General features: G+C 40.8%; 1 protein-coding gene across 2 annotated transcripts; it reads right to left on the bottom strand.

Annotated features, from left to right (window-relative positions):
• Positions 1-258: 258 nt before the first annotated feature.
• On the bottom strand, positions 259-23,004 carry LOC124019125 (zinc finger protein 271-like). Of its 2 annotated transcripts, XM_046334500.1 has the most exons (4): positions 22,893-23,004; positions 22,689-22,761; positions 3,871-4,608; positions 259-3,468 (listed from the first exon to the last, which is right to left on the bottom strand). In XM_046334500.1, exons 3-4 carry the CDS (start codon positions 4,439-4,441, stop codon positions 638-640), a joined length of 3,402 nt encoding a protein of 1,133 aa, XP_046190456.1. In that variant the 5' UTR covers positions 4,442-4,608; positions 22,689-22,761; positions 22,893-23,004; the 3' UTR covers positions 259-637. The 2 variants fall into 2 exon arrangements, with proteins under 2 accessions (XP_046190456.1, XP_046190457.1); XM_046334501.1 differs by having other exon boundaries at positions 4,543-4,608; positions 22,689-22,951.
• Between the last annotated feature and the right edge of the window lie 728 nt (positions 23,005-23,732).

The following is a 23,732-nucleotide window of genomic DNA, read 5'->3' as shown; positions in this document are numbered from 1 at the left end:
CACAATCATTGATTGTGGGAGACTACATCCTTAGATCTGCCCCTATAATACAAGCATTCTAGGATAATATTTAGCTTTAGGATGAGCACACTAGAGCCGACCTGTACCGGCTCTGACATTTCATTTTCACAATCCTTTCTAGCACGGTTCCAGCAATTATGGATGTGTTACCAGAACAGTGCAACTTGACTCGGCTCAGTAAAAGGTACAATTATTACACTGTGTCCATGCAGTACATTTGAAAGGACTGGATGGGTGTCACAGGAAAAGTATCTTTATTATCTGACATCAGAATAATTGACCAAACAGACATTTAAACCACTTCAAGTTACAGTTGAGTAGGAGAATTGTAGCTTATCTATTGTGATTGCACATCATCTTACGCTAAGTAAACAGTATATTCACATGCAAACTACAAAAGGTGATCTAAGCATGGTAGCAAAGTAAAAGTTACTATGGTAACATAGTAATAATTACCACTCCTTTTCCATGTTCAGGCCATCATACTATTTAAGATAGCTATTCAGATAGGACAATGATTGTGTTTTGTGACCTGGTGTCTCCTAAAACTGTTCCCAATTGGGAAATGTTGATCCCATAGTCAAAGCAGTGGTATGGCTTCTCACAAGTTTAGATTTTACAGGTTTACAAAACTCTTTTCATATCCAGTACAGTCATAAAGAGATTCTCCAGTGTGGGTTTGCTGATGTGCTCTAAGGCCAGAAATCTGCCTGAAACACTTCCCACAGTCAGCGCAGCGATGGGGTTTATCTCCAGTAGAGCGCATGTGAGGAGGCCTATGCGTAACCTGGTGTATTTTTAGATAATCTACCCGGGTGAAACATTTCTCACAGTCAAGACATTGATACGGTTTTTCTCCAGTATGTTCACGCTGATGTATCTTTAAGTGTTTTCCGTGGCTAAACTGTTTCCCACACTGAGGGCAGACATAAGGCTTCTCTCCAGTATGCATTCGCTGGTGGTCTGTAAGGTTGCCTAGTTTACCAAAGCTCTTTCCACAGTCAGAGCAAAGGTATGGTTTATCTTGTCTATGTATTATTCTCTGATGATTTTTCAATTGGGTGGAATTATTGTAGCTTTTCTCACATTCAGGACATTGGTATGGTTTCTCTCCATTATGCGACATAATATGAACTTTCAACCGATCTGATCTTGTGAACTTCTCATCACAATGCGTACAATGAAAAGGCTTCTCTCCAGTATGTAACCGCTTGTGTTTTTTCAAATTACCTTCTGAAGATAACCCTTTCCCGCACTCAGAACAGTGGTGAGGCTTCTCTCCAGTGTGTATCCTTTCGTGTGCTTTTAGGTCTTCTTCTATAAGGAAGGTAAGACCACAGTTAGAGCACAGGTGAGGCTTCTCTCCAGTGTGTTGTTGTTTATGTCTCTTAAAAGGTCTCCAAGATGTAAAACTTTCGTTACAGTCTGGACAGTGGTGACGGGGCTTCTCTCCAGTGTGTGTGTACAGGTGATGGTTAAGACCTGTTTGTGTTGTGAAAGTCTTTTCACACTGAGAGCACTGGTAAGGTCTCTCACCAGTGTGTATACGCACATGTTCTTTAAGATGTGATCGTTTTGAGTATCTCTTTTCACAGATGAGGCACTGGTGAGGCTTTACCCCAGTGTGAGTTCGCTGGTGGGCATTAAGGTTGCCCAGTAGAGCAAAGCTCTTTCCACAGTCAGAGCAAATGTAAGAAGATGCTGTATGCACTGCTCTCTGGTGAACTTTTAATTTGCTAGAATCATGGAATTTCTTCTCACAAACAGGGCATTGGTAAGGCTTCTCTTCAGAATGTATTTTCATATGATCTTTTAACTGGTCAGCTCTGGTGTACCGCTTATCACACTGTGTGCAGTGGAAAGGTTTCTCTCCTGAATGTAACAGCTTGTGTTTCTTTAAACAACCTGCAGTAGAGAAATTTCGCTCGCAGTCAGAGCAGTGGTGAGGATTCTCTGTGTGAATCCTTTCATGTGCTTTTAGATCTTCTAATAAAGGGAAACTAACACTACAGACAGAGCATTGGTGAGGCTTCTTTCCAGTGTGCTTGTGTCTTTTCAATTCCAATGCATTTGGGAAATATAAATTGCAATTTTCACAATGGTAAAGTTTCTCTCCAGAGTGTGAGGACAGATGCCGCTTAAGATGTATTTGTTTTGTGAAAGTCTTCGCACACTGAGAACACTGGTAAGGTCTCTCACCAGTGTGTGAGCGCAGGTGTTCTTTGAAATGTGAAGCGCTATGGTATTTTTTCCCACATTCAGGGCAGTGGTGAGACTTTTTCCCGGTGTGTGTTTGCTGGTGTTCTGTCAGGTTGTCTTGTTGAGCGAAATCTGTTCCATAGTCAGGGCTACGGTCAGGTTTTTTGACAGTATGGGCCATCTCTTGACATTGGTTTTCTACACTTCTGGTAATTGATCTATTCTCAGAACCAGGCTGAGAATCAGGCAGCTCGTCAGCATGAATCTTCATATGTTCTTTCAACTCCTCTGAAGTACTGTACCTATTCTCGCAATGCAGACAGTGGAATGGCTTTTCTCCAGAATTTACTTGCAGGTGTTGAACAAGATCGGAGTTTCTTTTGACAGCAAGTGACATTTCCTGACATTCTTGTTCTTCATGTCTGGAACTTGGTGACCTATTAGCAGAACTAGGCTGAGAATCAGGCTGCTCCTCATGAGTCATCATATGATCTTTTAACTCATTTGACCTCTTGTCGCATTGCAGACAGTGGAAAGGTTTCTCTCCCGTGTGTAACAGCATGTGTTCCTTTAAAGTTTCCTCAGTGGAGAAACTTTGATCACAGTCAGGGCTGTGGTGAGACATCTCCACCTTGTGTAATAACAGGTGGTCTTTAAGATTTGACTTCATTTTAAAACTCTTCTCACACTGACCACATTGGTAAGGCCGCTCCCCAGTATGTGCCATCATATGGACTTTTAACTGGTCTGATCTGATGAACCTCTTGTCACACTGATGGCAACAGAAAGGCTTAATCCCTGAATGTAGCCGCTTGTGTTTCGTTAAATACCGCACTGTAGAGAAAGCTCGCCCACAGTCAGAGCAGTGGTGAGGCTTCTCTCCAGAGTGCACTGGCAGGTGTTGATAAAGATTTGAACTATTAATGAAACTCTTGTCACACTGTGAGCACTGGAAAGGCCTCTCACCACTATGTATTCGCATGTGTTTTTGAAGACCTGCATTGCTAGAGAATCTCTTCTTACATTCAGTGCATTGGTAAGAATTCACAGAAGAGAAACATTCATCGTTATCTGAACAGTGGGAAGACGTCTTTCTAGAATGTGCCTGCAGGTGTCGTTGAGGGTGTGATAGTTTTGTGGAGCTCTTCTTATGTTGAAGGCTCTTTCCTTTGTCAACTTCCTGGTGTTGCATGCCTGATGTAGACAATGCCTCCACTGATGAGTCTGAGGACTCAGGAGGACACACTCCTGTACGAATGACAACAGAAAAACATGTCAGTAGCTGCAACAAGTTACACTATATCAACTTCGGAAAGGAAGAGGTGCAAAGCTCGTTCACCATTAATTTTTCATTTAATTAAACAATTAAAAGATTGATGTTTCAGCCTTATTCAATGAACTTCATCTGAACATCAAGCTTTAACTGTTTAAATAAAATATGTTAATGATGAGCGAGTGTGCACTTTTTCCCATTTCAATGCACATTGTTTGGGGGGGGGGGGGGGTCGCACCTCAACTTACATTGGTTAAGTGCCCTCCACTTCTTTCCTCAATATCAACTTTGCATGATAATATCAATTGTGCTCTCAAGTCCAATGTGACGTCATTACCACTTTTAGTGGATCTTTAATACAATCTGTCTGTTCATACCTGCATTAGCAAAGACTGAAATCATATCCTCCTCCTTTTCCACTTTGATGTTGAATCTCTGCCCCAGCATAAACCTGCAGTCCTCCAGCAGCAGTGTTGCATCCTGCTGTAACGACTGGGCTCCACCGTCACAACTAGGAACCAGTGACTCCCTCTGCTGGGGTATAATGAGCCACTCTGGAGCTGGATCAGCCAACTGCCTGTTGTTGGGTAGCCAAACCCCTCCCTCATTCGGTTCACCATCGCAGCTTGCTTGTGAGCTGTCCACCTCTACAGTCGCTGACTGGCTGGGACTTGTTGGCACATTGCTAGCATCTTTCTGTATTCCTTTGATGTCTTCTTTCAGTTGGAGTAACTGAGAGATTCCCTGGTCCTCTGAATCCATTATGATTACATTTTCACAATACTCCCCTACTATACGACGCAATGAGCGTTGACTCTTTCCTTTGACTTCTGATCCATCCTTGCACCCTATTCCACAACGGTCGCACAAGTAATGTAAATTGTCCTCAGATAAAGTATATAAACTCAGTTCAATTTCATCCAACAATGTTTCCCTCTCCCGACTCATATTGCCCTACTCACGTCACAACCACGACCGGTTAGACAGCAAGCTTTTGCAATGTCTTGGACACTTTGCTCACTTCCCTTGTGATATGTGCTGATGCTCACATGAAAATAAAGCTGAGTGTTGCCTCCAGGGTGCCCAGAACTTATCTAGGACATGTCCTCGCTCTCCTGAAATAAAATCACACACAGAAGGGGAATGAAAATCAGCCTGCCTCCACTTGTTCCCCACTGACACTGTATGAGCTTAAGGTAAACAAATACGAAATGTTTACTGAATGGCACCACAAGCGTTTCCACCGAAACAGTAACATTGTTTAAAACAATATTTATTGGACTTGTTCCTGGAGTGCCACAGGTAGGCAACTATAAGGTTGTGTCAGCCATCACATCTGATTTAATCACATCATCAAACAGTGGGCTAATTGGCGAAATTCAAAACACCAGTGCCCAGTTTCCCGAAAAAGATGGAACATACCAGTACTTTCCGATTTGGTATACCCCAAAAGAATGCTGTTGGTCATTACAATTATTAATGTCAGTAAGACCTCTGATTGGCCTGCTCATCCAATGAGCCAACATTACATAGTGTTCTATAAGGAAATGGCAAGCATTTTTGAAACTATGATACAAGTTTGACGTGGGGTTTTTTGTTTCTCCAATTTAAGCTTTGGCTACAAAGAGTATACTGTAGGATGAGTCAAAAACCTTATTTGGGTAAGAGTTAAAAGAAAATGAACTTTTAAAAGTGAGACTTTCACTGGACAGTTACTTTAAGCTTATGAATGCTTAAAATGATGTATTGTTCCTATAAAAACAGACAAAGATGTCACAAGCATTTCCCAATACTTTCTTTATATCTTACCTTTATTTAACCAGGTAGGCAAGTTGAGAACAAGTTCTCATTTACAACCTGGTCAAGATAAAGCAAAGTAGTGTGACAAACAACAGTTAAACAAATGTAGTCAATAACACAATAGAAAAATCTATGTCCAGTTTGTGCAAATGTAGAAGAGTAGGGAGGTAGGCCGGAGGTAAAATAATTACAATTTAGCATTAACACTGGAGTGATAGATGTGCAGATGATGATGTGCAAGTAGAGATACTGGGGTGCAAAAGAGAAAGAGGGTAAGTAATAATATGGGGATGAGGTAGTTGGGTGTGCTATTTACAGATTGGCTATGTACAGGTAGAGTGATTGGTAAGCTGCTCTGATAGCTGATGCTTAAAGTTAGAGGGAAATATAAGTCTCTAACTTCAGCGATTTTTGCAATTCGTTCCAGTGGCAGCAGAGAACTGTAAGGAAGGGCAGCCAAAGAAAGTGTTGGCTTTGGGGATGACCACTGAAATATACCTGCTGGAGCGTGTGCTACGGGTGGGTGTTGCTATGGTGACCAGTGAGCTGAGATAAGGCGGGGCTTTAACTATCAAAGACTTATAGATGACCTGGAGCCAGTGGGTTTGGCAACGAATATGTAGCGAGGGCCAGCCAACAAGAGCTAACAGGTCACAGTGGTGGCTAGTAAATGGGGCTTTGGTGACAAAACGGATGGCAATGTGATTGACTACATCCAATTTGCTGAGTAGAGTGTTGGGGGCTATTTTGTAAATGACATCGCCGAAGTCAAGGATCGGTAGGATAGTCAGTTTTACAAGGGTATGTTAGGCAGCATGAGTGAAGGTGGCTTTGTTGTGAAATAGGAAGCCGATTCTAGATTTAATTTCGGATTGGAGATGCTTAATGTGAGTCTGGATGGAGAGTAATCAGTCACCTAGGTATTTGTAGTTGTCCACATATTCTGATGCTAGTTGGGTGGGAGGGTGCGGGCAACGATCGGTTGAAGAGCATGCACTGAGTTTTACTAGCATTTAAAAGCAGTTGGAAGCCACGGAAGGAGTGTTATGGCGTTAAAGCTCATTTGGAGGTTTGTTAGCACAGTGTCCAAAGAAAGGTCAGAGGTATACAGAATGGTGTCGTCTGTAGATGTAGATGTGAATCAGAGAATCACCAACAGCAAGAGCGACATCATTGATATATACAGAGAAAAGAGTTGGCCCGAGAATTGAACCCTGTGGCACCCCCATAGAGACTGCCAGATGACCGGACAACAGGCCCTCCGATTTGACACACTGAACTCTGAGAAGTAGTTAGTGAACCAAGCGAGGTAGTCATTTGAGAAACCAAGGCTGTTGAGTCTGCAGATAAGAACGCAGTGATTGAGAGTCGAAAGCCTTGGCCAGGTCGATGAAGACTGCTGCACAGCACTGTCTTTTATCATTATATCATTTTGAGCCTTTGGCGTAGGTGAGGTGCACCCCATGACATTCGAAATGGTCGGTGATCTGTTAACTCAAAGATTTTTTAGAAAGGCAGAGCAGGATGGATATAGGTCTATTACAGTTTGGGTCTATAGTGTCTCCCCCTTTGAAGAGGGGGATGACCACGGCAGCTTTACAATCTTTGGGAATCACAGACGATATGAGATGTTGAATAGGCTAGTAATAGTTATAATATATAAACAGTTATAATAGGGGTCGCAACAATTTCGGCAGATAATTTTATAGGGTCCAGACTGTCTAGCCTGGCTGATTTGTAGGGATCCAGACTTTGGAGCTCTGGATTTGGGTGAAGGAGAAGCTGGGGGGGGGGGTGGGCAAGTTGCTGCAGGGGGTGCTGAGATGTTGGCAGGGGTAGCAAGGTGGAAAGCATGGCCAGCTAAAGAAGAATGCATATGGAAATGATTGATTATCGTAGATTTATCAGTGGTGACAGTGTTTCCTATCCTCAGTGCAGTGGGCAGCTGGGAGGAGGTGCTCTTTTTCTCCATGGCCTTTACAGTGTCCCAAAACTTTTTATAATTAGTGCTAGAATCAAATTTCTGTTTTAAAAAGATAGCCTTAGCGTTTTAACTGACTGAGTATATTGGTTCCTGACTTCCTTGAAAAGTTGCATATCGCAGGGGCTATTCGATGCTAAATTCACCATGTAGAGAGATAGTTCATAAGTGCGTCATTGTGCATGTGTTGATACAGAGAGGACTGAAAAGCAAGACTGCTCTCGGGAACAGCTTTCTCCATTAAAATCGTACCTTTACAATTATTTCACAATAATGACAAAGAATCAGCTCTAAGAGAGATGTTACCACCTTTAGTTGCAAATATTGATGCAGCTTCAAGGGGAACAGAAGTAAAGCTAAGCAAAGAGATGTATTAATCCACTAATACTAAAACACGCATTTAAGATAAACATAAATATTTGTAGTACTTTGAACAACGTTTATTTGAGGATGTTTGAGGTATGCTCAGCATTGTAAAAGTCAATTCCAGGACATCGACATGTCTTAAAATAGGCAGAAAGCTTAAATTCTTGTTAATCTAACTGCAGTGACCAATTTACAATAGCTATTAGAGCAAAAAAAGACTGCTATTGTTTGAGGATAGTGCACAACAATAAAACAGCAACTGGTTTGATACATTCACTTCTGAAGGTAAATAACATACTTAAATTCAGTAATCTTGCTTTGATTTGTCATCCTGAGGGTCACATAGATAAAATGGAGCATAGTTTTGATTGTTAAAATCCATTTTTATATTAAAATGTAGGAAACGTAGTTACTGGGTTCTACAGTTTGAACCCCCTGCAGTCTTCTGGCTTCACCCAGGCCATCTAGATGCGGGACGGTTCATGTATTTTCTGTAGTGAAGCTAACAATCCATCATGTATGACATTCCTGGGAGTGTGTAAACTATCATTTTTTATTACCATAGCATGTTTGTATGTTCTGGTATTATCTTTTACCAGATCTTATGTGTTATATTCTCCTACATTAATTTCACATTTCCACAAACTGTTTCCTTTTTAATGTTATCAAGAATATGCATGTTGCTTCAGGTACTGAGCTAAAGACAGTTAGATTTGAGCATGTCATTTTAGGCAAATTTATTTATATATACACACACACACACACGTTGGTGTTGGGCTGGAAATGAATATGTTGAACAATTTTGAAATTTCCCATTTAAGGATCGGCCCCTTAAAAAAAAAATATATATATATATATAAGGGGCCGATCCTTAAATGGGAAATTTCAAAATTGTTCAACATATTAATCTCCAGCACCAGCCCAACATGTGTGAAAATGGTGTTTATGTTTGATGTAAAAAAAAAAAAAAAAAAAACATTTTTTTTAAGTGTTTCAAATGACAACCAAATAGTAGGCAATGCCTACTCACAAATTTGTCAAAATCACAATGCACACCAGGGTCACTGGAAACACTTATCGTCCTCTATCTTTTCTACAACTAAAAATAGAAATACACAATTTTCACATGTGTTGATGTTGGGCGATGCTGGAGATAATGAATATGAAGTAGAACAATTGTGAAGTTTCCCTTTAAGGTATGAAACGTTATACAATTTGTTTGCTTGTTATTATTTTTCCGGTTGAATAATTAAGATGACTCAGAAAATGAACTTTTGACACCTGGTGAGAGAGCTAGCTATCTAACATTGTTAACTAACAGGTAGGGTGTCCAATCAAAAATACAATTTCACCAAATAATTGTGCAGATGATCTAAGAAAATTAATGGTCCAAACCTCATGTCTCGATCATAAGCCAATCAAAAGTTTTTGGATGTCCAGAATTAGGGTGATTAAATCAATGGAGAAAAAGTGGTCAAAAATCTGGAAAATTGTACAGCGTATACTAGGCTAGACTCTGTGCAAGAATTAAGGCTACTGGCTGACGAGCTCACTTTCCCGTTGAATATGTCATCTTCTCAAATCCGCAAGACATAAAACAATAGAGGTAAGATGGATAGAGTTTGAGACATGTAGTATTTTCATATACACTTCATATTAATTTGAAATTCACTTTCTGAGATTTCTCACCAAAACAAGCGTATCGCTTGGAAATGTCAGAGCACAGAGCGTAATTTAATTTTTTCAAAGCCTTACATTTAAATCAACTAATGCCATGCTAATTTAGGTTTTTGAGACCCGCCGAAACAACTTTGAAGAAGACAACCACTAAATGTAAAATCCTCAAAAGCTGTAAAAAATAAACCTGCAATGTAGGCTTGGGCGGTATTGAGATTGTCATACCGAACTTGTGCCATACCAGGATACTCGGTGATAACGGCAAGGAACACAAGGGGTGTTGTTTTCAAATCCCACTGATACTCTGTAATTCGAAGGCTAACAATGCTAACAAGTACATGTAACATCTCATAGAGAATGCTAACTAAATGCTAATGAGCACCATGAACATTTTATGAACAAACTATACAAGTAACTAAAAACATGCTACACAGTTTGCTGCATGCACAATACAAATATTAGCCAGCAAGGCTCTTGACACAGGAGGGGATGCTCTGCAGTTGTTACCAAGCGAATGCTTGATTTTGGAAGGAGCCAACCCCTTAGCTAGATAGCTAACTTGCTACTAAATTAGCTAACCAAATGCAATGCAAAGCATTTAGCACATTTTAAACAAACATTTTGTTTGCAAATTCCATACTGTAATTAGATCAGTTTATAGCAGCATGTGCAAGGTGGTAACCAACTTAATTAGAACAGTAAAACTTATTTTTGTCATACCCGCGGTAAACAGTCTGATATACCATGGCTGTAAGCCAATCAGCATTCAGGGCCCGAACCACCCAGTTTATAATTAGCAGGACAGGCAAGTGACAATTTTCTGACAATTGTGCCAGATGTTAAGAATAGGGGTAAGAGGACACACAGTGTACAGGCAAGTGAACATTGCCTGCTAGAGACATTTGGCTTGCCTGGGCCCAGATATATGTTTATGATGACTTGCAAACTCCTACTGTATTCTTGTAGTCATGCCATGTTATTTTAAGAGTTGGCTCCATATAGGAGTTGGCTATACAAACAGATCAAAAAAACAGGCTAACATTTGCCTGATTGTCAGAGCAGAAAGAAACGTCAAGGTACTGGAGGACTACTCTCAAAATGATTTGCTTTATTAGAGGAATGATAGAAGAATGACAGTTTGTTTATTATATTTTGTAATTCCAGATAAATCATGATGACAGTATCTCAGATGAATGTTGTAATGTTAGGGTTATTATAGCAATATAACTTGTGTTTTGTTTTCAGGTTTGAATGAGAATGTACTCCCCTAACCTTTCAGTAAAGTTCAGGGTGTATTCATATGATTTGTGTGTCTTTCCCTATATGCAAGACTAACTGCCATGTGTACTTTGTTTTGGTGCAGATATGCCTTTAATATATTGTGGAGTGGGTAACAAGTGCGGTCTAACTTTATTACCTGGGTGCTCTGCCATATGTGACTGTAACCAAGTTTCCATCCAAGTTTTTTTATGCTGAGTAAAGTAGCTTGGATAAAACATGTCGTTACGACAGGCTTGATGGAAACAGAAAATGTGTTGGTAAACTTAACAAAAGTCGACAAAACAAAATATTCTAGACACGTGGTAACTTTTTGTGTCAGTAAAATAAATGCTTGAGATTGCAGTGGATATTTTTTTTTATGCACAGATATGCAAATAAAAAAACAAAATCGACAGTTCAAGTCGGACGTTCACATACACCTTAGCCAAATACATTTAAAATCAGTTGCACAATTCCTGACATTTAATCCTAGTAAAAATTCACTGTCTTAGGTCAGTTAGGATCACCACGTTATTTTAAGAACGTGAAATGTCAGAATAGTAGAGAGAATGATTTATTTCATCTTTCATTTCTTTCATCACATTCCCAGTGGGTCAGAAGTTTACATACACTCAATTAGTATTTGGGAGCATTGCCTTTAAATTGTTTAACTTGGGTCAAATGTTCATGTAGCCTTCCACAATCTTCCCACAATAAGTTGGGTGAATTTTGTCCCATTCCTCCAGACAGAGGTGGTGTAACCGAGTCAGGTTTGTAGGCCTCCTTGCTCGCACACGCTTTTTCAGTTCTGCCCACAAATTTTCTAAATCGGATTGAGGTCAGGGCTTCGTGATGGCCACTTCAATACCCTGACTTTGTTGTCCTTATGCCATTTTGCTTCATTTTTGGAAGTATGCTTGGGGTCATTGTCCATTTGGAAGACCAATTTGCAAACAAGCTTTAACTTCCTGACTTACATCTTGAGATGTTGCTTCAAAACATCCACAATTTTAATTCCTCATGATGCTCTCAATTTTGTGAAGTGCAAAGCACTTTTTATTTTCGGTCTGGTAGGCTAAAGAGTTTTGGCAGTTATGCCTTCATCAGAGCATCCTCTGCTAAATAGAACTAAAACTGATTTCAATATGACAGCAATATAAAGGCCTATGTAGCCTATACTATAGTAGGCTATTTATCTTTAAGGCAGCTATCCATTTTTTCATTTCAAGCACCTTTCTATCATTTGCTTGTTTGTAACAATTGCAAAGACATTGGGACATTGTATTTGTAGTAAACTTTGTTCTTAAGTTATCAGCAGTCACAGAGAGACAAATAAACATCTTGATTCTATAACAAATTTTTAAAAAGAAAAAATGCAACATGTAAAGTGTTATTATTATTATTCATGAGCTGACAAAGGATCCCAGAAATGTTCCATATGCACAAAAAGCTTATTTCTCTCAAATTGTGTGCACAAATTTGGTTACATAATATATGCCATTTAGCAGACGCTTTTATCCAAAGCGACTTACAGTCATGTGTGCATACATTCTACGTATGGGTGGTCCCGGGGATCGATCCCACTACCCTGGCGTTACAAGCGCCATGCTCTACCAACTGAGCTACAAAGGAGCATTTCTCATTTGCCAAGATAATCCAGCCACCTGACAGGTGTGGCATATCAAGAAGCTGATTAACACTAGAACCGCCATAGACCTATGACATTTGTAAATAAATGTTTCTTTGTCATTTAAAAAAAATTCAAAGCCATGTCCTGCTCCTTCCCTGACTTTTCCTAAATGTTTGTATGTCAGAATTTTGAAAAATCACAGACAGAAAAGTATTAGCGGTCACACTTATTCCCAACTTAACCCACTGAGAAAATTGTGCTGTAGGACGTTGGTACCCAGCCAGGCGCATCTCTTTCTCCTCACTGAATGACACATGGATGAATGGGCAATAATTGTGCACCTTACTTCACAACTGAACAATGAGGGTGAAGAGGTTTGTTTAAATTAGAAAGACAAGTGTAATGATTAGTTTGTGTTATGCCTATATCAGCAGCAAATCATTTGACCGCTCTGTAAAAAGAAGCTGTTAAGCCACTTATTTACTGTAACTATTACACATCGAATGTATTGAAAGGGAACCAAAAACATGCTGTGTGTTGCAGTAGGCCTTTGGAATAATGCAAAACATATCCTTGACTATCCAAGTTGATGAGCGGGATACAAAACAAATGCCAGTCAGCCTGCACAGCCGGCCCATCGAAACTTAATCTAAATTATACAGAAACGAATTTCACACATAAGAGTTAGCCTACAGACAGGATTAAATTGACAATAATATTGAAATTCTTGGAGGTCCAGCTCCATTTCCAAAATGTCACTTTTTCTAAGAATATCCATGCTGTCCATGCAAAAACTACTAACATAATAAAATACAAATATGCTATTCTGTCATCAATGGACAAATGGGCGATAGAAACTGATAATGGTGCATGTCACTTAAATTAACTGAATGATGAGCATGATGAAGAGGGTGATAAATAAAATTTGATTTGAATTCTGTCACATGCACATGGTTAGCAGATGTTAATGAGAGTGTAGCGAAATGCTTGTGCTTCTAGTTCAGACAATGCAGTAATAACCAACAAGTAATCTAACTAACAATTCCAAAACTAATGTCTTATACACAGTGTAAGGGGATAAAGAATATGTACATAAGGATATATGAATGAGTGATGGTACAGGGCAGCATACAGTAGATGGTATCGAGTACAGTATATACATATGAGATGAGCATGTAGACAAAGTAAACAAAGTGGCATAGTTAAAGTGGCTAGTGATACATGTATTACATAAGGATGCAGTCGATGATGTAGAGTACAGTATATACGTATGCATATGAGATGAATAATGTAGGGTAAGTAACATTATATAAGGTAGCATTGTGGCTAGTGATATATTTACATCATTTCTCATCAATTCCCATTATTAAAGTGGCTGGAGTTGGGTCAGTGTCAATGTCAGTGTGTTGGCAGCAGCCACTCAATGTTAGTGGTGGCTGTTTAATAGTCTGATGGCCTTGAGATAGAAGCTGTTTTTCAGTCTCTCGGTCCCAGCTTTGATGCACCTGTACTGACCTCACCTTCTGGATGATAGCGGGGTGAACAGGCAGTGGCTCGGGTGGTTGATGTCCTTGATGATCTTTATGGCCTTCCTGTAACATCGGGTGGTGTAGGTGTCCTGGAGGGCAGGTAGTTTGCCCCCGGTGACGCGGTGTGCAGACCTCACTACCCTCTGGAGAGCCTTACGGTTGAAGGCGGAGCAGTTGCCGTACCAGGCGGTGATACAGCCCGCCAGGATGCTCTCGATTGTGCATCTGTAGAAGTTTGTGAGTGCTTTTGGTGACAAGCCAAATTTCTTCAGCCTCCTGAGGTTGAAGAGGCGCTGCTGCGCCTTCTTCACGACGCTGTCTGTGTGAGTGGACCGATTCAGTTTGTCTGTGATGTGTATGCCGAGGAACTTAAAACTTGCTACCCTCTCCACTACTGTTCCATCGATGTGGATAGGGGGGTGTTCCCTCTGCCGTTTCCTGAAGTCCACAATCATCTCCTTAGTTTTGTTGACGTTGAGTGTGAGGTTATTTTCCTGACACCACACTCCGAGGGCCCTCACCTCCTCCCTGTAGGCCATCTCGTCGTTGTTGGTAATCAAGCCTACCACTGTTGTGTCGTCCGCAAACTTGATGATTGAGTTGGAGGCGTGCGTGGCCACGCAGTCGTGGGTGAACAGGGAGTACGGGAAAGGGCTCAGAACGCACCCTTGTGGGGCCCCAGTGTTGAGGATCAGCGGGGAGTAGATGTTGTTGCCTACCCTCACCACCTGGGGGCGGCCCGTCAGGAAGCATGTTTTCGTTGCAGGCCGTGTCAGTGGCACTGTATTGTCCTCAAAGCGGGCAAAAAAGTTATTTAGTCTGCCTGGGAGCAAGACATCCTGGTCCGTGACTGGGCTGGGTTTCTTCTTGTAGTCCGTGATTGACTGTAGAACCTGCCACATGCCTCTTGTGTCTGAGCCATTGAATTGAGATTCTACTTTGTCTCTGTACTGACGCTTAGCTTGTTTGATAGCCTTGCGGAGGAAATAGCTGCACTGTTTGTATTCGGTCATGTTACCAGACACCTTGCCCTGATTAAAAGCAGTGGTTCGCGCTTTCAGTTTCACGCGAATGCTGCCATCAATCCAAAGTTTCTGGTTAGGGAATGTTTTTATCGTTGCTATGGGAAAGACATCTTCAACGCACGTTCTAATGAACTCGCACACCGAATCAGCGTATTCGTCAATATTGTTATCTGACGCAATACGAAACATGTCCCAGTCCACGTGATGGAAGCAGTCTTGGAGTGTGGAGTCAGCTTGGTCGGACCAGCGTTGGACAGACCTCAGCGTGGGAGCCTCTTGTTTAAGTTTCTGTCTGTAGGCAGGGATCAACAAAATGGAGTCGTGGTCAGCTTTTCCGAAAGGGGGGCGGGGCAGGGCCTTGTATGCGTCGCAGAAGTTAGAGTAACAATGATCCAAGGTTTTACCACCCCTGGTTGCGCAATCAATATGCTGATAAAATTTAGGGAGTCTTGTTTTCAGATTAACTTTGTTAAAATCCCCAGCTACAATGAATGCAGCCTCCGGATAAATGGTTTCCAGTTTGCAAAGAGTTAAATAAAGTTTGTTCAGAGCCATCGATGTGTCTGCTTGGGGGGGTATATACGGCTGTGATTATAATCGAAGAGAATTCTCTTGGTAGATAATGCGGTCTACATTTGATTGTGAGGAATTCTAAATCAGGTGAACAGAAGGATTTGAGTTCCTGTATGTTTCTTTCATCACAAAAAGTCTCGTTAGTCATGAGGCATACGCCCCCACCACTCTTCTTACCAGAAAGATGTTTGTTTCTGTCGGCGCGATGCGTGGAGAAACCCGTTGGCTGCACCGCCCCGGATAGCGTCTCTCCAGTGAGCCATGTTTCCGTGAAGCAGAGAACGTTACCGTCTCTGATGTCCCTCTGGAATGCTACCCTTGCTCGGATTTCATCAACCTTGTTGTCAAGAGACTGGACATTGGCAAGAAGAATGCTAGGGAGTGGTGCACGATGTGCCCGTGTCCGGAGTCTGACCAGAAGACCGTTACATTTCACTCTTTTACGGAGTCGTTTTTTGGGGTCGCTGCATGGAATCAATTCCGTTGACCTGTTTGTAAGGCAGAACACAGGATCCGCGTCGCGGAAAACATATTCTTGGTCGTACTGATGGTGAGTTGACGCTGATCTTATATTCAGTAGTTCTTTTCGACTGTATGTAATGAAACCTAAGATGACCTGGGATACTGATGTAAAAAATAACACTGAAAAAAACTGCATAGTTTCCTAGGAACGCGAAGCGAGGTGGCCATCTCTGTCGGCGCCGGAAGACAATTGATTTAGAACAATAGTGTAATAAAGAATTGAGGGCAGTCTATTTTATTATGAAAGGCTGGAAATGGCATAGAATTCCTCCTCTGAGAGTCAAACGGCAAGCCGAACCAAACGAATGGACGCACTAGCTGCAGAATTTAGATGAGTTGGAGTCAGATGGAGGATAGGATTTGAGCTTGAAATCGACATTGCTGATGAAGAGTCTTCATCTGATTCTGATGTTGACGGAGCCTCCGCCTCCAACGCCTGAGCCTCACCAAAAAAAAAAGAAGCGGGAGCTAACTGAGACAGTGATCCCAACTGCCACCGTGAGACAGGAGTCTAGGATGGCACGGTTCGGGTGAAAAAAAGTGTGACGAGTTTGTGACATGCAGATGTTGCAGGATATCAGAGATTGTGCTGTCGTCACGTGCACAGAAATTTAAACCGTACATGGGACAGAGCATGGATGTGGAGTCAATTTGGTCTGATAGGTACGGTGTGGACTTTTTCCCCCAGAGGAACTAGCCACGCAACCGCTTCAGAGAAATTATGCCACACCTGCGGCAGGTGCACATGTAACAACGCAAATAAAAAACGGTTTGCTGTGGGTTTACACACAAAGCCTGGAAGCTGTACGCTAACTGCGGACCTGAAGCATAAAGAGAAACGAGATTGATTAACGCGTAAAGGCACAGGTATAAGGGCACAATACAGAGTCCGATACAATCAACAAACTACTTGTTATATAAATCTAGGCTTTAGGCTTACATTTTTTCTAGGACTTTGTAGAAATTACACAAAACATACTTTACTCAACAAAAAACTATTGTTGTTATTTTTTTATATTGATACATTTAAATTAATATTTATTCATGCAATTAATCCTTTACAATAGTTTATGGGAATATCGCCCTGATTAACTCCTTAGTCAGATCTGTTAACTCACTTACGGCACTGCCTACTCCCGATTAGTTTTTCAAATCATATGAGCAAAAAAATATTTTACTTTATCTGGGACACTAAACCAGACGAAATAAAGCGTGCCTATCTATATCGTGAATATGAACTGGTTGTGTTGAGATTATTAAATATAAAAGCACGAAACCACTCTCTAAAAGCTTCACTTATTCAAAAGTTTTACTTGGACCCTAAATGGTTCTCAAGGAGATTAATAAGAAAAGCCATACATCCATTGTATAAAAATTGCCTTTTTGCCTTTGTGCAGATTCAAAAGTATAATTTTCAATTAATCGTAAATGAAATATAGCAAAAAAGTCTATCAAATAACCATTGCAGAGCTAGCTACAAAAGTGCTGTTTGAATTAATGATTACGAGCCTGCTGCTTGCTGCCTACCACCGCTCAGTCAGACTGCTCTATCAAATCATAGACTTAATTATAATAACACAGAAATATGAGCCTTTGGTCATTAATATGGTCAAATGCGGAACTATCATTTCGAAAACAAAATGTTTATTCTTTCAGTGAAATACGGAACAGTTACGTATTTATTCTAAGTTGAAATATTGCTGTTATCATTGAAGGTTGTGCAATGTATGTCAAATTAATTACGGTCTTTGTTAGGAAGAAATGGTCTTCACACAGTTCGCAACGAGCCAGGTGGTACAGAACTGCTGCATATACCCTGACTGCTTGCACAGAACGCAAGAGAAGTGACACAATTTCCCTAGTTACTCCCGGTCCTAGTGAAAAGCCAACTGTCCCGGTTGATATATTATCGAATAGATATTTGAAAAACACCTTGAGGATTGATTAGAAAAAATGTCTGACATGTTTCTGTGGACATTATGGATAAAATTTGGAATTTGTGTCTGCTTGTCGTGACCGGATTCCTGGGCATAACGCACGAAACTAACGGAGGTATTTGTATATAAAAACTATCTTTATGGAACAAAAGGAACATTTGTTGTCTAACTGAGAGTCTTGTGAGTGAAAACATCCGAAGAGCAAAGGTAAACAATTAATTTGATTGCTTTCCTGATTTTCGTGACCAAGTTACCTGATGCTAAGTGTACTTGTCGAGCGATCGATAAACTTACACAAACGCTTGTATTGTTTTCGCTGTAAAGCATCATTTCAAAATCTGAGACTGGGTGTTTTGCACTTGTGATTTCATGAATATTTTCTAGTAATATTATTTGTCTGTGGCGCTATGCTATTCAGCGTTGCTGATGACAATTATCCCGGATCCGGTATGGGTGGTTCAGAGAGGTTAAAAGTTGTCGTCACAGCAAAGGGTGGCTATTTGAAAAATCTCAAATATATATTTTTTAACACTTTTTTGGTTACTACATGATTCCATATGTGCTATTTCATAGTTTTGATGTCTTCACTAGTATTCTACAATTTAGAAAACAGTAAAAATAAAGAAAAACACATGAATGAGTAGGTGTCCTAAAAGAAACTTGACCGGTAGTGTACACACACACATACGTGGACACCGCTTGAAATGTATGGATGTCAGCCACACCCATTGCTGACAGGTGTATAAAACAGAGCACACAGACATTGGCAGTAGAACGGCCTTACTGAATTGCTCGGTATCTTTCAATGCGGCACAATCATAAAATACCATCTTTCCAACAAGTCAGTTCCTCACATTTTTGCCCTGCTAGAGTAGTCCCGGTCAACTGTAAGTGCTGTTATTGTGAAGTGGAAACGTCAGAAGCAACAACAGCACAGCCACAAAGTGGTAGGCCACACAAGCTCACAGAACGGGACCGCCGAGCGCTGAAGCACGTAAAAAATTGTCTGTCCTCGGTTGCAACACTCACTACTAGAGTTCCAAACTGTCTTTGGAAGCAACGCACAAGAAGTGTTCGTCTGAAGCTTTATGAAATGGGTTTCCATGGCTGAGCAGCCGCAAACAAACCTAAGATCACGATGGGAAATGCCAAGCGTCAGCTGGGAGTGGTATAAAGCTTGCCACCATTGGAATCTGGAACAGCTGAAACGCAGTCTCTGGAGTGTTGAATCACGCTTCACCATCTGGCAGCCCGAAGGACAAATCTGGGTTTAGCGGATACCAGGAGAACACTACCTGCCCCAATGCATTGTGCCAACTGTAAAGTTTGGTGGAGGAGGAATAAGGGTGGAAGTGGAATCTTAACGGTAGGGCATACAATGCCATTCCAGAAAATTCTGTGCTTCCAACTTTGTGGCAACAGTTTGAGGAAGGCCCTTTCCTGTTTCAGCATGACAATGCCCCTGTGCATAAAGTAAGGTCCATACAGAAATGTTCTTTGAGATCGGTGTAGAATAACTTTACCGACCTGCAGAGCCCCGACTTCAAGCCCATTGAGCACATTTGGGATGAATTTTAATGTTGACTGAGAGCCACGACTAATCGCCCAACATCAGTGTCCGACCTCCCTAATGCTCCTGGGTGAATGGAAGCAAGTCCCCGCAGGAATGTTCCAACATCTAGTGAAAAGCCTTCCCAGAAGAGTGGAGGCCCATGATTTTGAAAAGAGGAATGAGAACTGAATGAGAACCAGAATGGGAACTGATACGTAGTTGACATGGAGTTGGGAGTTCCGTTGGGAGTTGGGAACCAATGACTTACAGTATAATGGCATTAGGTATATGGGCAGTGCATCTGAAGTAGAGAATAGCTTAACTCACACCATTTACATATCGTTTTTAAATTGAGAACATATGGCTCAACAATAATAGTAGACAATGTAAACTCAGAAACAAAAAAAGAAACGTCCTCTCACTGTGAACTGCGTTTATTTTCAGCAAACTTAACATGTGTAAATATTTGTATGAACACAAGATTCAACATATCACCGCCCGGTACGGCAACTGCACCGCCCACAACTGCAAGGCTCTCCAGAGGGTGTCACAGTCTGCCCAACGAATCACCAGGGGCAAACTACCTGCCCTCCAGCATTGCCTACCCTTTGGTTATGAACTACTGTAGCTAGCCAACTAACTTAGTATGTTATATAGAAATCGAGACAACACTGGAACTAGATATGGAACACCGTTTGGGTATTTCAGTGTCAAAAAACATACACATCACATAACACTATGAAGTGTCAAATAAGCTTGTTAACCAATCAGGATTGGTCAACCAATTTATCACATTAATTCATTTTTGACGTAGTTATTACACTCTCACTCATATGTCACAACGATTCACCGATATGTATGCTATGATGCTGGTAAAATTGTCTGGCGCTGGACACTTCTGCAAGCTTTGGACAGTGCTGGTTGTAAAAAGCTAGCTAGCTGATGGATGCAAGCAATGTTCTTCCCCAAAAACATAGCAAAACGACATATGTTTCAGTAGCTATAGTTAGCTAGCTATCTAGTTAAGTTTCATCATCTAAAATACCCCTAATTTATAACTCCGTTCTTATTTGATTAATGGTGGTCAGACCCACCTATGTGGAGCTAGCCACAATAGTGGAATTTGCGATTTGCCTTCAAAATAAGTCTCAATGAAAGTCATGCAAATAACACAAACAGTGGAATCATGCCATAATGGAAAAGATCATGCTAAACGAGGTTGGAATGTTCTTATTTAAATTCAACAAAAGACAATTTGTTATTTTGACATAAATATGTTGAAATCACACTGAATGTATTAGACTTTCGAATTGAATTGGGGGCATACTTATTTAACTGTATAACCTTACCTATGGATTGTGGATCAATGACATGGGGTATCAGTCTATTCAATGACACCGAGAGAACATTAGCGTTGTAGCTCTTATCGCGGGACTATGAAATCACCGGGGGCAAACTACCTGCCCCCCAGGACACCTACAGCACCCGATGTCACAGGAAGGCCATTTAGATCATCAAGGACAACAACCACCCGAGCCACTGCCTGTTCACCCCACTACCATCCAGAAGGCGAGGTCAGTACAGGTTCATCAAAGCTGGGGCCGAGAGACTGAAAAACAGCTTCTATCTCAAGGCCATCATACTGTTAAACAGCCATCACTAACACAGAGAGACTGCTACCTACATACAGACTCAACATCATTGGACACTTTAATAAATGGATCACTCGTCACTTTAATAATGTTTACATATCTTGCATTACTCATCTTATATGGATATACTGTATTTTATACCATCTATTGCATCTTGCCTATGCCGCTCTGCTCATCCATATATTTATATATTCTTATTCCTTTACTTAGCTTTCTGTGTATTAAGGAGTATTATGTAGTTGTTGAAGAATTGTTAGATTCCTTGTTAGATATTGCTGCACTGTCAGAAATAGCAGCACAAGCATTTCACTACACTCGCAATAACATCTGCGTATGTGTATGTGACCAAAACATTTTTAATTTAGCCACATTTATTGTACCAGTCAACCTACTGTGTGTATTGAACACTATTCCAGAGGAAAAAACAATACAACGTGGATGGTTTGAGCCTGATAACTCAAGGACTTTGGGGAAAAAAGCACTAGGGTACTATGTAGGCTGATACCTAACGATTGGAGATCAATGAGATGGGCTAAAGGCTGTACAGTGCAATATGAATGTCAATATGCACAATAAACTAACTGTGGGGGTGATTTCCCACAATAACCTACAATGCTAATATTTCCATGAACTCTTCACAGTTGTGTTCTCTGGGTGTGTCACCAAGTAGACCGATACCCCTATTTTATTACTCCACATTCCAACCATGTTTAACATGATCAAGTCTAAATATGGCCTGATTTCACCAATTGTAACCGTATGCATCAATTTCAAAGAGGGACTTTTATTTTAAAGGCGAACTGCAAATTCCACTATTGTGGTTAACTATTGTGGCTAGCGTCACAGCATAATCCGGTCCAGTCAAACCATTGTATAGTAGACAAATGACACTTGCTGGCTGCTTATAAGGTTAGTTTTGGGCATCAGGGTTAAGTGTCGGACTAGCTAGTTATTTCAATAGGAGAACAACAAGTGACTACCTAGCTAATACTTTCTCACATGGATTCCTAAATCATTGCAAAGAATATTGAAAATGATTGCAGTTTCTACTGTTTGTTTTCAGGATGGTTGCTTATAACATCTGTATCGTTTGATCCTGATCTAATTTCAAATGCTCACACAAACGAACAAATATTGCCTTATTACCAACGCGGTATTGTACAGCTTTGACATTGATCGTAGTGGTGGCGCTTGGCTTGCACATGCAAATTCAGCACAAACATTCTATTCTATAATACAATTGTGTTATTTGACTTGTCAAATAAATTAAAACCTTATTTGACACGTGAAATAGTGTTTTGACACAAAGACCCAAACGGCGTTCCATAACGAGACGCTAAGTAGGTTATTTTCACTCACAGGTTTGACGATTTGAGAATGTATAACGCTACCATGCTGAAAAGTAAAATATTTGTAATCATTGTCTTTTCAAGGTTCAATTGCCTAGCTGTTTAGCAATACTGGCTAACTAGCGATATAGTTCGTTTGGCGTTCTCTTGCTAGCTAACGTTACCGTAGCTAGCTGCAAGTGATTCGAACAATGCACATACTTTGGACCGCGTGCGCGCGTTTCTCATTGGTAGGTACATTTCAGGATTAAGACATTCGACTTCTCCTGACAACGCAACATTAGCAATGTATTTAAAAGGTGAACAAATGATATGAACCAAAATCGGACCTTTTTTACATACCTGCTTCTCCAAGAAAACTGCCTTCTCTCTGAAGACGCTGGCCTGGATGCGGTTGCCACAAAGTCAACATTGGCTATACGTAAAAATGATTGAAAATAATAATTTGTTTTTTGGTCTTAATTCAAGGTTAGTCAGAATGTTAGCAGTGTGGTTACGTTTAAATGATTTTAAGATGAGAAATTGTAATACTGGTGAGGTTATTACTCTGTGGTAGTTAGTGGCGATATCTATACGGGATCCTTGGGACGTCACTGCACTTCTTCTATGAGATTTAACGGCAGTTGGCATCCAATTTGTTGCATTACCGCCACCTACTAGACTGGAGTACAACTCCCTTCTACTTTACTTGAAAAATCGAATCAAAGTTTATTTGTCACGTGCGCGGAATACAACAGTGAAATGCTTACTTACAGGCTCTAACCAATAGTGCAAAAAATGTATTAGGTGAACAATACTAAATAAATACCCTATAATCTAGCACTATACTCACTCATTTCAAAATCATATAAAATAAAATGAACACCCCCCTTCTCCACTAATTAAATGTATTTATTCCTACCTAATGCCATCACACTGACATCACCACTTAACACATCCTGTAACTCTTCTGCTGTCAAGTCCCGCACACCCAAATACCTCCCTGCAGCTGCCACCACAACCTCAATTTTCTGAGACTTCCGATCCATCCTTGCAGTACAATTAATAACCATTGCTATAAATGCTAAAAATCCATTCTTACTGAAACATATTTCACTTTTTGGCCTATCCCTCTGTACTGGAATATATCTCTACTACTCTCACCACTCCTCCCCCTTGACCCATCTTCCTCTACTTTCTTCACTGCCTCAGAATATGACAACTTCTGCTCTACTCTAACCCTGGAAACCTCAACCAGCCTCTCTCACACGGGAATTTTCTGATCCCCAGCTACATTGCTGCCACATGCCCATAAGCTTAACAACTGTAACACCTTATTGTATTCAGCACATACGCTCATACAGGATAACTTATATATCCTAACTTCACTTTGTCAGGCAAAGACTC

The sequence above is a fragment of the Oncorhynchus gorbuscha genome, unplaced genomic scaffold, assembly GCF_021184085.1.
Source record: "Oncorhynchus gorbuscha isolate QuinsamMale2020 ecotype Even-year unplaced genomic scaffold, OgorEven_v1.0 Un_scaffold_7:::fragment_6:::debris, whole genome shotgun sequence".
Lineage (NCBI taxonomy): Eukaryota > Metazoa > Chordata > Actinopteri > Salmoniformes > Salmonidae > Oncorhynchus > Oncorhynchus gorbuscha.
The sequence above is the reverse complement of the archived record's forward strand: the minus strand, read 5'-3'. Positions and strand labels throughout refer to the sequence as shown.